Here is a 12,665-nt window from a genome sequence, read left to right as displayed (position 1 = left end):
CTCACTCTGTTTTTTCTCTTTTAAAAATTGCAGCGAGGCACAGATGAATTATTGACGGTGAACGGCGGTATCGGAACTGTGACCGACACCAATAATGACAATGCTAAAAAGGTACGTGAAAAAAAATGGCTTCATACTTATACATCGTCTACTCGTTATTTTTGTTATTGTTATCACTGTTAATGCCTAATACGTCAGTAGTCAGTCACTTTGCCGCTTGCAGACGATTTTATTCTAATTCGGCTTCCTAAGCAAGTCAGATTCCGTCGTACGTATTTTTGCTTCAATTAAATTTTTAGTGCATTTGTCGTATGTCCACTTGGTTTTGCGTTACACACTGGGGCTTCGTGGTTGCCGAAGGATCTGTCGAGGTGGGCAGAGTCTGTCAATGGGGGAAATTGATCTTGCACTGTCGACTGGGTTTTCTTTCGCAGAAACGAAAAACAGAAGCACAAATTACCTTGCTGCGCATTCACCTTCACACTATAGTGGAAGACCATACCGAGTTGAAGCTCCTATATCACTTAATTCCTGTTTTCTTAGGCACAAAGCAGACTTTCGCCTGCCAGCACCGAAGTCAAAAGCGTAAACAGTAGCGGCGCAAGCTAACCCACAAACTCAACTACAGAGGGGCAGGCAGCTAAAAAACGAGTTAGTCGAGCCAGCCGGCGAAAAAAAAAACGCCACGGTAACTTTTCCGTCAAAAACAAGAAGATTTTTTGGATTACATAGCTTTGTATATATGAGCGTATTCATTTGTAGTTAATTATTCGTCTATCACCGGAAGTGAATGTTAGTGCCTTAGTAAAGCATAGAAGCAGGGGTCTCCTCGGGCCCTACAAGTTAGTGTAACGCCAGCATCCAACACGTAGAAATACATAATAGGAGAAGATGAGATAGACATGAATAGATAAATTGCGGATCGTCGACGACGTACACTCAACTATATGTGTGACCTTTCCTATGATGTACACTAGAATAGAAGTTGTGTTTGTCCCAGCAGCGTTTTCTTGCCCGGCTGCTGCTACACTTGTTGATGTTGTTGGCGAAAGCAATTTGTAGCTTTGGAAACAAGTTTTCCTGCGACGAAGAGCCTTTTTCCGGTCAGGGTCAATCGTCCCGAGGCCTGTCCTTGGTTGCGAAATAAAGTTGACATTGTTTCAACTGAAAACTAAGAAGGAAGGGAAGTAACGCATAGCAAACAGCAGTCGCCACTAGGTTCTGTCCCGCGGTCTGCTGCTACCACTGTTTTCTTGCCTGCATATAGACGTAGCACCGACAGTTCAACAACGTGTGTATAAGCCTATTTCGTTCTTGTTCGGTCCTTTTTCCAATTCTATAGGGTGAAGAATTCCCTCCGCCTTTGCCACTGGGTCGGTCGGTCAGTCAGCAGCTGGCAATGTCCCATAGCTTAGGCTGACGATAGACGCCGTAAGATCCGTCTAAAAGACATTGGCTTTACTAGTTCCGCTTACTGCTATAGCCGAAGCGCGTTCCCGTAGCCTTGAAGCTCGCCCGATGCCGAAGCTGCCTCGACTACGCTGGTGTTTGGAAGTCAAGTGGAAAGTTTCTCTTTTCGTCACGACGACCACTTTTGTTGTTGTTTTAGTATTACCTTTTCTCTTTCGTTTTCCTAAAGAGCAAACTATTTCACACTAAGTCTTTAGTGCCTCTTTGCAGCAGCGAGATACATAGAAAAAAACTCGGGACGAACAGCTCGTGCTGCTGTTGATAGTATGGAGATAGGAAAAACAGCCAGCTCGCAAAGAGGTCCTACTAAAGCGGCCTGCTGCAGGGCTTAAGTTGTAGCATTAGTCTAGAGTGCAGGATAGGGTAAATCATGACGGCTAATCTGAAAACACTGGAGAAGCAAAAAAACAGATCCACCGAATGAGCAAGCGACTGGGGTCTAAAACATCGAACGGCCGGCTCCAAAGCGAAGACGATAATGACCGCTGTCGCCGACGGCCAAACCGCGCAGAGAAAAAGATATAAAAAACGAATTGCAGCAACGAGATAGGAATTGAAGAGAGGACACAACTTTGGTTCGTAGTCGCTAATGGTGGCAACCTCGTCGCTGCTGTACCCAGATGTCTTTCGTTTCATGGATTGTGATGCCCGATACTGAAGTAATAGGAAAAGCCAGCGAATGAAGAAGCAAGGAGCAACAAAACACAAACGAAGGAAAGCTAGCACAAGCCTGTTCAATGCAGGGCGAGCGAAAACTGTGCGTCGTTCCTGTTGCATCGTATTGCTTTGGTTTTTTGATATACCTAACATTTTAGGGCTACTATACAAAGGTAAACCTTCAAGTCTCACGGTACTTCTGTTTGTTGTAGGAGGAATAATATATTCGCGTGCTGTCACTATAAACTTTTATTTACCTTTACTACTCAAATTGCGTACTCGTTGCGCACTGTAAGGGTTATAAAGCTTATAGGATCAAGCTTACTTGCAGCGAGCTAGTTTCCGTAACTCGGCCGAGGAAATATTCGTTAGAAAATTGTAAGCTCGGGAACGCCGGGTTCGCCAAAGGTGACGACAAGCAAAAGAGCCGGTCCAAGCAGATAAAAATATGAAAAACAAATGAAAGATATAGCTGAGTTGTAGCGTCGGCATGCTAGGGGCTGCTGAATTTCGGATTGACTTTCTCTCGCAGGGCAGAGGTTCGGTTGTCATTTAGGTCCTGGGACAGGGTCGGAGAACCCAAGTAGAATAGTGGAACAGTAGAAGTGACTGGGGCGGTAACGTGTACATCGCAACCCTCAATGTTGCCTTTGCCACCGTTGTTAGTGGCGGCTGACACAGTGACTCGAATAAAAACCAGACAAGGCTGGGCTGAGCTGAGCTGCGCAGGTTGGTTGAGGTGGTCGCACCTCTAAGTAGAGAAGCTTATGCTGTTTTTTTTTCAGTTTCCGCTTCGTATCAGCTTTGTCATTCGACCAATCGTTAGCTGCCGGTATACACGGTCTTTTGCCCCTGTATGATGTGAAAGTGTTTCGGCAGTGGGTTCGCATGACTGAAAGATTGGAGGTGAGTGTTCCGCTTGCTCTCGGCGAATGTACTTTATCTTTGGCGAATATATACGTTTGTACGCCTTGAGTCAATGTTGACAGACGAAAATAGTACATATTCTTGACGCTGCGACTGCTTATGCTACTGTCGGAAAATTCGAGGTGGCGAGACGATACTACGCTTATAATATTCGTCGTCTAAGTTCTTCTCATATCGAGCCACTTGCTGTTCCTTTCTCAAATCAATTTTTCTCGCATTTCTACATCAAAATTGTTGTCGTCGCCTGCATCCCACGTAGACAATTAATTCGCCGTTCCATATCATAGACGTGCATTGCAATTTGTTTCCCTTACCAGTACAAAGTCATTGTTTTTTTTCTTGGCTATCTGCTTGCGTTTGTTACGCCCTGTGTTCTATCGAGTTGAATTGATTGTACGTTGATTATTAATGCCATAGATGGTAGGCCAAATGGAACCTCGTCATACTATGCGTCCGGAGCGTAATTACCTCTTGCCACAGGACACTATAAGTACTTTTTTTCCCTCTATATACAAGAAAGCGCAGCGCATCTCATTTTTTCAATATGCCATACGCCAGATGCGATGTGGCTGCATAAATACCTTTAGCAGCATTTGTGCACAACTGACGAGCGACGCAGCGCTCAACACGACGCAGAGCCAGTTTGCCAGTTTTTGCTCTTGTCGCTGGTGTCGTTGATGATGACGCTGCTACGGCCCCCGGCGCCATCTAGTTGTTTATGTACTACGTAGTGGTGCTTCTTTTGCGCACCCTAAGAATGGAAGATGGAAAGAGGGCTTCGTTCTGCTTTGTGTACAAACAAATGACCAGACAGCCCAGTACGTGCAGAAGGCGTTCGGAAGCAGCCGCTGAAACAAAAAAGTCGGTACTCACCAGTAAGTACCACAAGCGCAATAAATGGTACTTCTGCTCGTGGATGGCACAGCGGCGGAGGCGGCAGCATCAATGATTGTGCTGGGTCCAAGTTCGTGGATGACTGAGGGTTATTTGTAAGTTTAAAAGGATGTTTCAATGGGAGCATTAGTGGGTGCTCCCATTGAGTTTTCAGAAGATGACGCGGACAAGTTCAGGTATCTCGATCGATCTTTCGGTTGGGACATAGGTGTCGGGTGAGAATGTTGGTTGGGTTTATATCGGTTGTTCATGTGGCTAATCAAACACAACATAAACCATAGCACGACTTATGTGATCTGGTAAGGGACGATAGTAGGCCATCGTTATTTTTAAGTGAATATTTATATTATATGAAATCAGCTTGTGGCGTGTGATAGGGTATCGAACGGGCATTGTCATACCCGAAGTCGGACAGTGGCACAGCCAATCGCTTCCTTCGAGTTTGATATACAAGTGGATAAAAGTGCCGAAGATCTTCTAATCTACGTAGGGAGCCAACACAATTCGCTTATGACATCAGACTACGACAACGTTTGACTAAACGAGCTTGCAGAATTCAAGGAAGAATCGTCTTGCGTAAATCTGCTGATATTTTGCATCCGACAGAGGAACGGATATCCGAAATATAATTTGTAGCTTTCATTCCAATACAATACATTTTCATAACCCTTGTCTAGAAATTTGACGACTGAATAATTCCAGTCGGTAAGCTCGGCCCCATTCAATACGATTTCTACATTCAATATATCCTTGTTCGAATCGACGTGCAGAGCATAATTATTATTACATTTCTTTTCGTTTACTGATTTTTTACGATTTTGCTTTTTTTTTCAAAGTTATGACAATAATTGATAACGAGCGTTTGTACTTCGTCCTCTTTTTAGCTCCTTGATTGTTCGCTTTGATATGGCAACGTTCTCTGACCTGTTCATATCTCTGTCGTTCATTGCAGATTCGAATGGAGAAGGCCGCAGCGCAGAATAACAACAACAACAATCTCGTCACAGCCAATAATAACAATACGACCACAGCTAATAACAACACGAACACCACTAATGCTTCCGTTAATAACACATCGAGTACAAATCTCAACAATAATAACAACGGTAGCGGCGTCCAGGCCACATCGCCTGCGCAGACCACGGCCGGAGCCGGATCTCCAGCCACCTCGCCGCCGCACGCGTCAAGAGTGGTGCACCTCCGTAATGTACCAAACGATGCCACAGACACGGAGATCCTCCAGCTTGGAATTCCTTTCGGCAAAATCACGAACATTCTTCAGCTGAGGTTACTAATATTAGGGTACTACATTAGAGACTAGTGACGGTGCAGTAATAACGTGTTATTAGTTAGTACGGACACGTGAGGTGGGGCTTAGGTTCAAATCCGGGACAGCCCAGTTTTTTTGCTTTACGAAACCTGAAGCAACAGTGCTTAACGGCGCCAACACCGGATTTAAAGTTCAAAAAAATATATTATTACTACACTTAGGGTTGTGCAGTGTGATGTTTATTATTTTTGTTAGTCGTTGCTATTATTGCAAGTAGTAATTATGGTAAATGTAAATTGTAAGAGTACGAAGGAGCTACCTAAAGAATTGAATAGAACTTGTATGTGATTAATTATAGGAGATTGTTTTGCTGGACAGTTTCATTCCTCTGATCTACTTTAGAGTTCGTTTCAAATCATAAACCATGCCATAAGCATAGAAGATGAATGTACTATCATCCCAATATATTGTTATGTTTTAATTTCTTATTCTAAAGTATGAGCTTCGCTGCTTTTTGTTCTGCGTTATTGTTTCAACAGGGGCAAAAATCAGGCGTTCCTCGAAATGGAATCCGAGGCTTCGGCAGCTCAAATGGTTGAGTACTTTGGCAAGACTTCATCTCAACTTCGTGGACGCACGATCTATGCGCAGCACTCGAACCACCGCGAGCTGAAGGTGAATGACAATAGCGTAGGGAACTCAATGTTATTGAACTCAACTCAGGTGGCGCTGGCAGCTGCACAAGCGCTCATGGGACTCCAACAACAGCACGGTCTTTCACCGCGCACAAATGGAGATATCGCCGGAGATCTCAGTCCGACGCATAATGCCGTCGGAACCGGAAATACCGTCTTGAGGGCAATGATTGAAAACCAAGTCTACCCCGTTTCACTGGAACTTCTTCATAATGTAAGGACAAAAAAAAAAAATGGAGAATGAATTGCCGTAATGATAGTAGCAGACTTTTCTCCTCGTCATGGTGCACTGGTAACGGTTTACCTATTAAAACTAGTGACCCTTGAGATGGTTTGCAGACTTACATTTTGTTTCGCGCTGGACCGAGTCGGCTGTCTGAACGGATGCTTAGCTAAACACGTGTAACAACTTGAAACCTGGCTAATTCAGACCTGAAACTAAGTCTATGTATGATAACTATTAATGACTTAATATTAAGCACTGTTAGTGAAATATGTAAAGGCCGCAATACTTGCAGGGTCCTTGTTAACATGCTTGGCAGGACTCTTATCATCGTGAATGTTATGGTATCGTAGGATAATACATCGGCAACAACATGACTTTGTTGCATAGCACCTACCGTATCCATAACAAATTGGTCTTTTTCTAGATGCCGTAGTATTCTCGTTGTAGGCATAACAGTACTGAAACGCGATATATACTTGAAGTTAATAATTAAATTGTTACTGTAGCCGTCATGAAAGCCGTTATGGAAAGAAAGACTAGTCCAAGCTTTCGGGTGGTCCAAAGATGGGGCCCCTAAGGTCAGTAGCGGCCAGGATAGGGTGAGTCTCTTTGAGACTGAATCGGTGTCCGTACGTGCTTTGCGTGCATTGGCCGTTGTGCTTTCATCGATGCTTTGGCTTAGCAACAAACGACATAAGAGAAGGCGGATCCAGGCCGCTGGAAAGTACGTTACTGTAGGAACTGCAGTGGATAACAGCGTAGTCGCGGCTGGAACGTAAAATCAAAGCAGCATAGTCGAAGTCCAAGTGGCAGCTGGCTGTCGGGTGCTGAACGCCTGGCTGGCTGAGTGGGTCTTAGTACAGCGAAAAAGAACCGACCACTGACAAGGCTAAGAGCTGATCCAATAGTAGCCAAGTAAGCATAGGGAAGTAGGGCAACTGAAGCCCCATCGCAGCCCTGAGTTAACCTAAGCCCCTTATGGCCAGCACCTTCCGTCTGCGGGCTGCCCCCTCATATTGTTCTCACGTTAGCACAGTTTGCTCGCCTGCTCGCCGGCACTGGATGCTGTGGTGACCTCCCCCCATTTGGTTACATGACGACTCAACCTGTCGTTCGACCACCATCAAGAACTGAATCGTGATGCAGATTTGTATTCGGTTTGGCTTCTTTTGTACTGGACCCTGCCATTATCCTTGGCCCACACCAAGCTCCAATTTGCCATTCAACACTGCCACTGCCACCTTCACTACAGTTGAGGCGTGGACGTCAAGCTAGGACATCTAAGTTGGAACAAATTCAAAGTCAGACTACGGGCCACAAGCCGTTTGCACACTGCGCAATGCGACGTACTTTAGCTCGATCTGGGGGTGGTAAGAGAGAGGTTCTACTCGTATATCCATTCTGTTTCATGCCTGCTGTTTGACCCTTCTATATTCCACTGAATTAACCGCACGTTTCTTCCGTTTTGTTCGATTTCAGATTTTCAGCCGTATAGGAAAGGTGCTCAAAATTGTGACCTTCAACAAAAACAGTGAGTAATAGATCAAAGACTTTCAGCAGCGAATTGAATTGAACTACTTTTACTGGCCTTTTTAACTCCATGTTTGTAACATAGTGATTCATTAGTATCGAGGTTAGGGAACAATGTACAGGAACGCTGGGGTTCACCTTGCAGGCTTGCCGTAGCCAAATCGATTAGTTCATCAAACTCGAATTATGCCACAGTTGCTATTGGTCAACTGAAATGCAGTTGTAGATGTTTGCGTGACTGTATATATAGCCAAAATCTTCGGCAAAGTTAAAAAAACAAGCCATTCGCAGACGCGTAATATTAAGAAGACGTCATTACGACCCTTCGCGATGACCCACCCTGATTTCTATCAAGTTTAACACAACCACGCCAATGTCTTAGTGCTGTAAAACGATAATGTTGTCTGATTCCCCTATAAGACTTCCATATGAACAAATCAAGCCAACCCGGCTTCACGTCCGGCTTTGCACTCGCTACTGCAGTCGCACGTCTCTATAGTAAAGAGTATCGGAATAATCTATTCCGCAATTGGGAAAGCCGAAGCCGGAGTCGTATATCTGCATAGCGAACTCCCTGGCGTCAACCGACGCACAATCGCTCGACAGAGAGAGTATTGCGAGCCCTGTAAAGAGTACAAGTGCGGCCGCGCCCCCCAGCAACGCTTACGATTGGTCCTGCGCTTTCTACTGTCGCTATTGCTGTTGTTATCACCAAAGCCGCTCCAGGTCTATCGTTGTGACCGACATTATATTAGGAGAAACCGGTGGAGGAAAAACAAGAAGCCTCTACTTTTCTAGTAATATTACCTTGGCTCCCTTTCAATGTTCAGCCCCGAATAACAGCCACAGTTTTGCTGGCGTTCGCCGGCAAGAGGCGTGCCGAGACTCAATTCCCCCCTATTGCTCACCTCGATCGTCTGTACTAGTTTTTTTTTTTCTAGTACGTGCGGCAGATGGTACTCTACTCATATGATATCGCGGCGCACAAGTTAAAGAAGCGAACAGACAAACTGGTCTATAAACTAATCGTCCGTTAGGCTTTTTTACCCGTAAGCAGCGAATCTTAAAACAGCTTCAGGCTTCGACAATGATCAAGTAGTTGACATCTGCCAACTCACTTGCATGCAGAGCCTGCTGCATTACAATGAAAGCTAATTAAAGCGGTTAGATCTGGGAGTTTTTGCGTCGGCAAACGACGACGACGATGCAGGAAAAGAAGGCAATTTTACGGGCGAAGAGGGGCAATGGTGGACAGTAGCACGTAGCAAAACAAATACATAGCTTGGCAATGCTATAAGCCCGCTGCCCCAAAGAAAGGCCATCGACTTAATTGATGCGGAGCCAGTGGTCGCTACAGTGAGTTCTGTTAGGACACGGGCTTCAGCTAGTGGGTCCGCCTGAGGTACAGGTTGATGGATCGAAGGAACTGTGGTGTGAAAATTCAAGGAAGTGCTCCAAACGAATAGCATCGATTGCTGCTGCTCTAGCCGCCAGGCAGCTTCCTCTTGTAGCAGTAACCATTACCGCAGCAGCTTTCACTTAGCTGGAACCGTTTAGTTCCTTTTTTATTCGAAACCATCAGAAGAAGCAGGTGCAACTAGACAAAAAGATGTGAGAGGTGAGCAAAGCTTCAATATGCCAAATGCTCCGTGCATTTATCCGAGACTGCGTTGATACAAGTTTATGGCAACGTCGCAGCCAGTGTCGTTTATGGAACGTGCGACGCATGTGGAAAATAATTGTTCAATAGACCCATTGGCCTGGCTTTAACTTATTTGTAAAAAAAAAAAGCAATAACGCATACAGTTTTAACAATTCTGAGGATAGTGCTAGTCCCTGAAGCATTGCGGCTATAATATATACCATAGCTGCAATATTTTGCAGAAAACATAAGGTGGTGCTGGTTAAGCTATTTATTGATTGCCTTATTTACAGTGAATAATAATAAAAGTTTATAATTTGTTCGGACGATATAATAGAGCTAAATTTGTAATACATAGCTTTCATGTAGACTATAATATGTTGTACCTATATCAAAGACTGTGATTATTCAATGCCTGTTCAAGAAATTTATTATTTACAATGCTACTTTTCAATACCGAAAGAGACTTCTAATAAATAAAGGATTCTCACTGCTATAGTCGCTAATTGTTTTTTCAAGTTACTTTTCAAGCTATTGGTTTAACTAATTAGTTGATATTTTTTTCCTGTCCTTTTTTATAGACACGTTCCAGGCGCTAGTTCAGTTCTCGGACGCGATGGCCGCCCAGGCCGCTAAAATGACTTTGGACGGCCAGCACATCTATAATGGATGCTGTACTCTGCGTATTGAGTACTCGAAGCTACAACAGCTAAACGTAAAATATAACAACGACAAAAGCCGCGATTTCACCAACCCGTCACTACCTACAGGGGATCCTGCATTGGACACGCTGGGCTTAGCCAACCCGCTTGGCATGTTACACTCGCCATTCGCAGGCCTTAGTTCGCACCTTTCGGCAGCGTTCGGTACACAGGGTCTTCAGGGCCTACCAAACATGCAGAGTCTACCCGGACTGGGTTCGTTCGCACTTAATCCGGCCGCTCAGGCCCTTGGAGTTGCCGGTCTCAGGCTGCCTGGCAATCCGCAGTCGTGTGTGCTGCTTGTTTCGAACCTCAATGAACAGGTAATTTTCAATAATTAGAAATGAGCTAATCGAACAGGATTTCCAGCAATTAGATGCAGTGTTTGGGAGATAGTGTCGTCTTCAGAAACTGCATTAGACGTCCGTCTGCTTTATACAATCGAAATCCCTTACAAAAATAGATAGATCGGCTTCATACGTTGAGTTTACCAAGCTGTGCTTAGCAGGTGCTTATAACAACACAACCTATTACCTAAAATTAGTAAGACGGTAATGCTTTAGGAATATTATCTTCTTTTCGTTAATGGCCTTCTTTGTGCCGAGCATCCTTATTAGGTGACCCGAAAACAAAATTACTTGTTATTTCTCCCTGCGCCCCCAGAAATAGCTCATTGATACTCTTATACATCGTATTATATGTAATCCACTTACTCGCTCGTGCTTCTATTTTATGGTTTCTGTTTAACATTGACTTCCGCTGATCTTTTTACACGTACTTTTGCAAAATACTAGCGGATCTATAGGTGCGCGGACCTGCTCTGCTTTTTTTTTGTCGTTCTGAGCCCGCTTTAGTGACAAATACTTTCTGCCAGTTGTTGTTCTTCTATCATACCCCTCTCGACGAACCGCTCTCTGTGCCCCCTCTTTTTTCTAGCTATACCCTGTACTAAGTATTTATCTTCTGTCATATATATATATATATATATATATATATATATATATATATATATACACACACATATAATGTATATATATACATAATGTATATATATGGTGATCTCTACCCGTTCCCGTATTTCGCTCGATCACTTCTTAGAAGAAAAATTCTTTCTATGATGGCTGTCCTTCTATCCTCAGTTCTAACAACCCATTTCCTCTAAATTTGATCACATAAGTTGTCGTCATTCAACTACCACTGTGATAAATTACTGATCGATTGGTAAATCTTGTTCTCATTAGGCCTAACCGTGGTGTTAAGGTAGGCATGACGGGCAGGCTTTTCGTGCGTTGGTATAGATTACGCCATTGACAACACGATTTTCATTTCACCAGCGCAAGATATCTGGATAGGTTGTATTTATATAGCGAAATAATCTCCATATTATTATTATTCGTCGATAATATATCTATTACGTGTCGTTATCGCTTTCCTATTAAATTTTTTTCAATTGTTTCATCTGGCCGAACGAACTTCAATCTGAAGTTACAGTGAATACGATTAGTACATTGATTTTTATATCATGATCAGTCAAATTGTCTACTTCCAGTCAATCAAAGGCTGTTCTAGTTGTTAATTAGTGAAGAGGATGGCAAATAAGGATTTTACAAAATACACTTATAATCAATCTATTGGGCTGCTACAAGCAAATCCGGCGGACTTTGAAATTGAATAACTTTTAGTACCACTAGCAGACAAAATTTAGTTGCTAAATGTTCTCATTCTCCGAAAATTTGTAAATAAGAACCAATTGAGTTTACTCAAGGAGAAATAAGTTTAGAAGGGAAAAGTATTTTAGCTTAGAATATCAGCGCTCAGTTGTCAACTCTTTGTGCCTCGAAGGCCGGTGCATTGCAACTCGCTTTGACCGAAAGCACAATAGTAGTAAATAATAGTACAATAGTTGCAAGAACGAAGATTGGAGTGTTGAAAACCAACGAGGAAGTGACCGGATGTTGGAATCCGAAGGACAAAGACGCGCTATCGCAGTCGACGAGGCTTTTCCCTGGCCTGGAACCTAAGAGCTACGTTTACCAAAACTGGCATTTCACGTGTAACGCGTTACGGAATTATAACCTAAATAGTGAAAATGCGTAAGACGTGAATTGATTCGAGGTTAATTGGGGGTGCCTATGATGTATCCTACGTGCAATTTGGGAAACTTTAATCAATAAAAAATCTTCCTGGAGCATATGGCCGCCACAGGCTAGGCATGATGCAACCTCATCCACCAGCCGGAGAGTGACCAGGCAAGAGAACGGCGTCGCCTTGTAGAGACATCAAGTTTAATGCTAGTATCGAGTAGATTTGTATGTGTGATGATAACCGCACTTGTAACGGACCTCAGTGCTATAAGCTACTATGATATATTCGCGAAAATAAAACAATCAATGCAGCTTGCTATCTCGAGTCTGTCGAGGGATTTGTGGGTCCTAAAGGACGGAGTTTGATTGTTCGAAGACAACGTTAGACCTTATCGCCACAGATGAGTTACTTTGTGGATTGACCAACGTCGGATTCAACCTACTTATTCTCTTCATTTAATCTATGAAAAAGCTTTTCATGCCCTAAAATGGCAGCTGGTGGGCCAGCATTCCTGCTATCGATTTTACTTCTAAACTAAAAAAAAAAATCGGTTAGAGAAAATGTATAT

The 12,665-nt window shown here is 43.6% G+C and overlaps 1 protein-coding gene across 35 annotated transcripts in view; it reads left to right on the top strand.

Moving 5' to 3' along the window:
- heph (polypyrimidine tract-binding protein 1 heph) overlaps positions 1-12,665 on the top strand; it is a 327,260-nt gene that overhangs the window by 301,649 nt on the left and 12,946 nt on the right. For 34 of the 35 annotated variants that reach the window (XM_086986936.1, XM_086986932.1, XM_086986940.1 and 31 more), the window contains 5 exons: positions 34-111; positions 4,901-5,235; positions 5,758-6,127; positions 7,619-7,670; positions 9,893-10,335. In XM_086986936.1, the coding sequence (XP_086843062.1) occupies positions 34-111; positions 4,901-5,235; positions 5,758-6,127; positions 7,619-7,670; positions 9,893-10,335 (1,278 nt within the window). The remainder of the gene's footprint in view (positions 1-33; positions 112-4,900; positions 5,236-5,757; positions 6,128-7,618; positions 7,671-9,892; positions 10,336-12,665) is intronic. The other variant, XM_086986952.1, reaches the window with a different exon arrangement.

Source organism: Varroa destructor, unplaced genomic scaffold (genome assembly GCF_002443255.2).
Source record: "Varroa destructor unplaced genomic scaffold, Vdes_3.0 BEIS01000004.1, whole genome shotgun sequence".
NCBI classification, from domain to species: domain Eukaryota; kingdom Metazoa; phylum Arthropoda; class Arachnida; order Mesostigmata; family Varroidae; genus Varroa; species Varroa destructor.
Note: the sequence above shows the minus strand (reverse complement) of the source record. Positions and strands in the feature narration are given on the sequence as shown.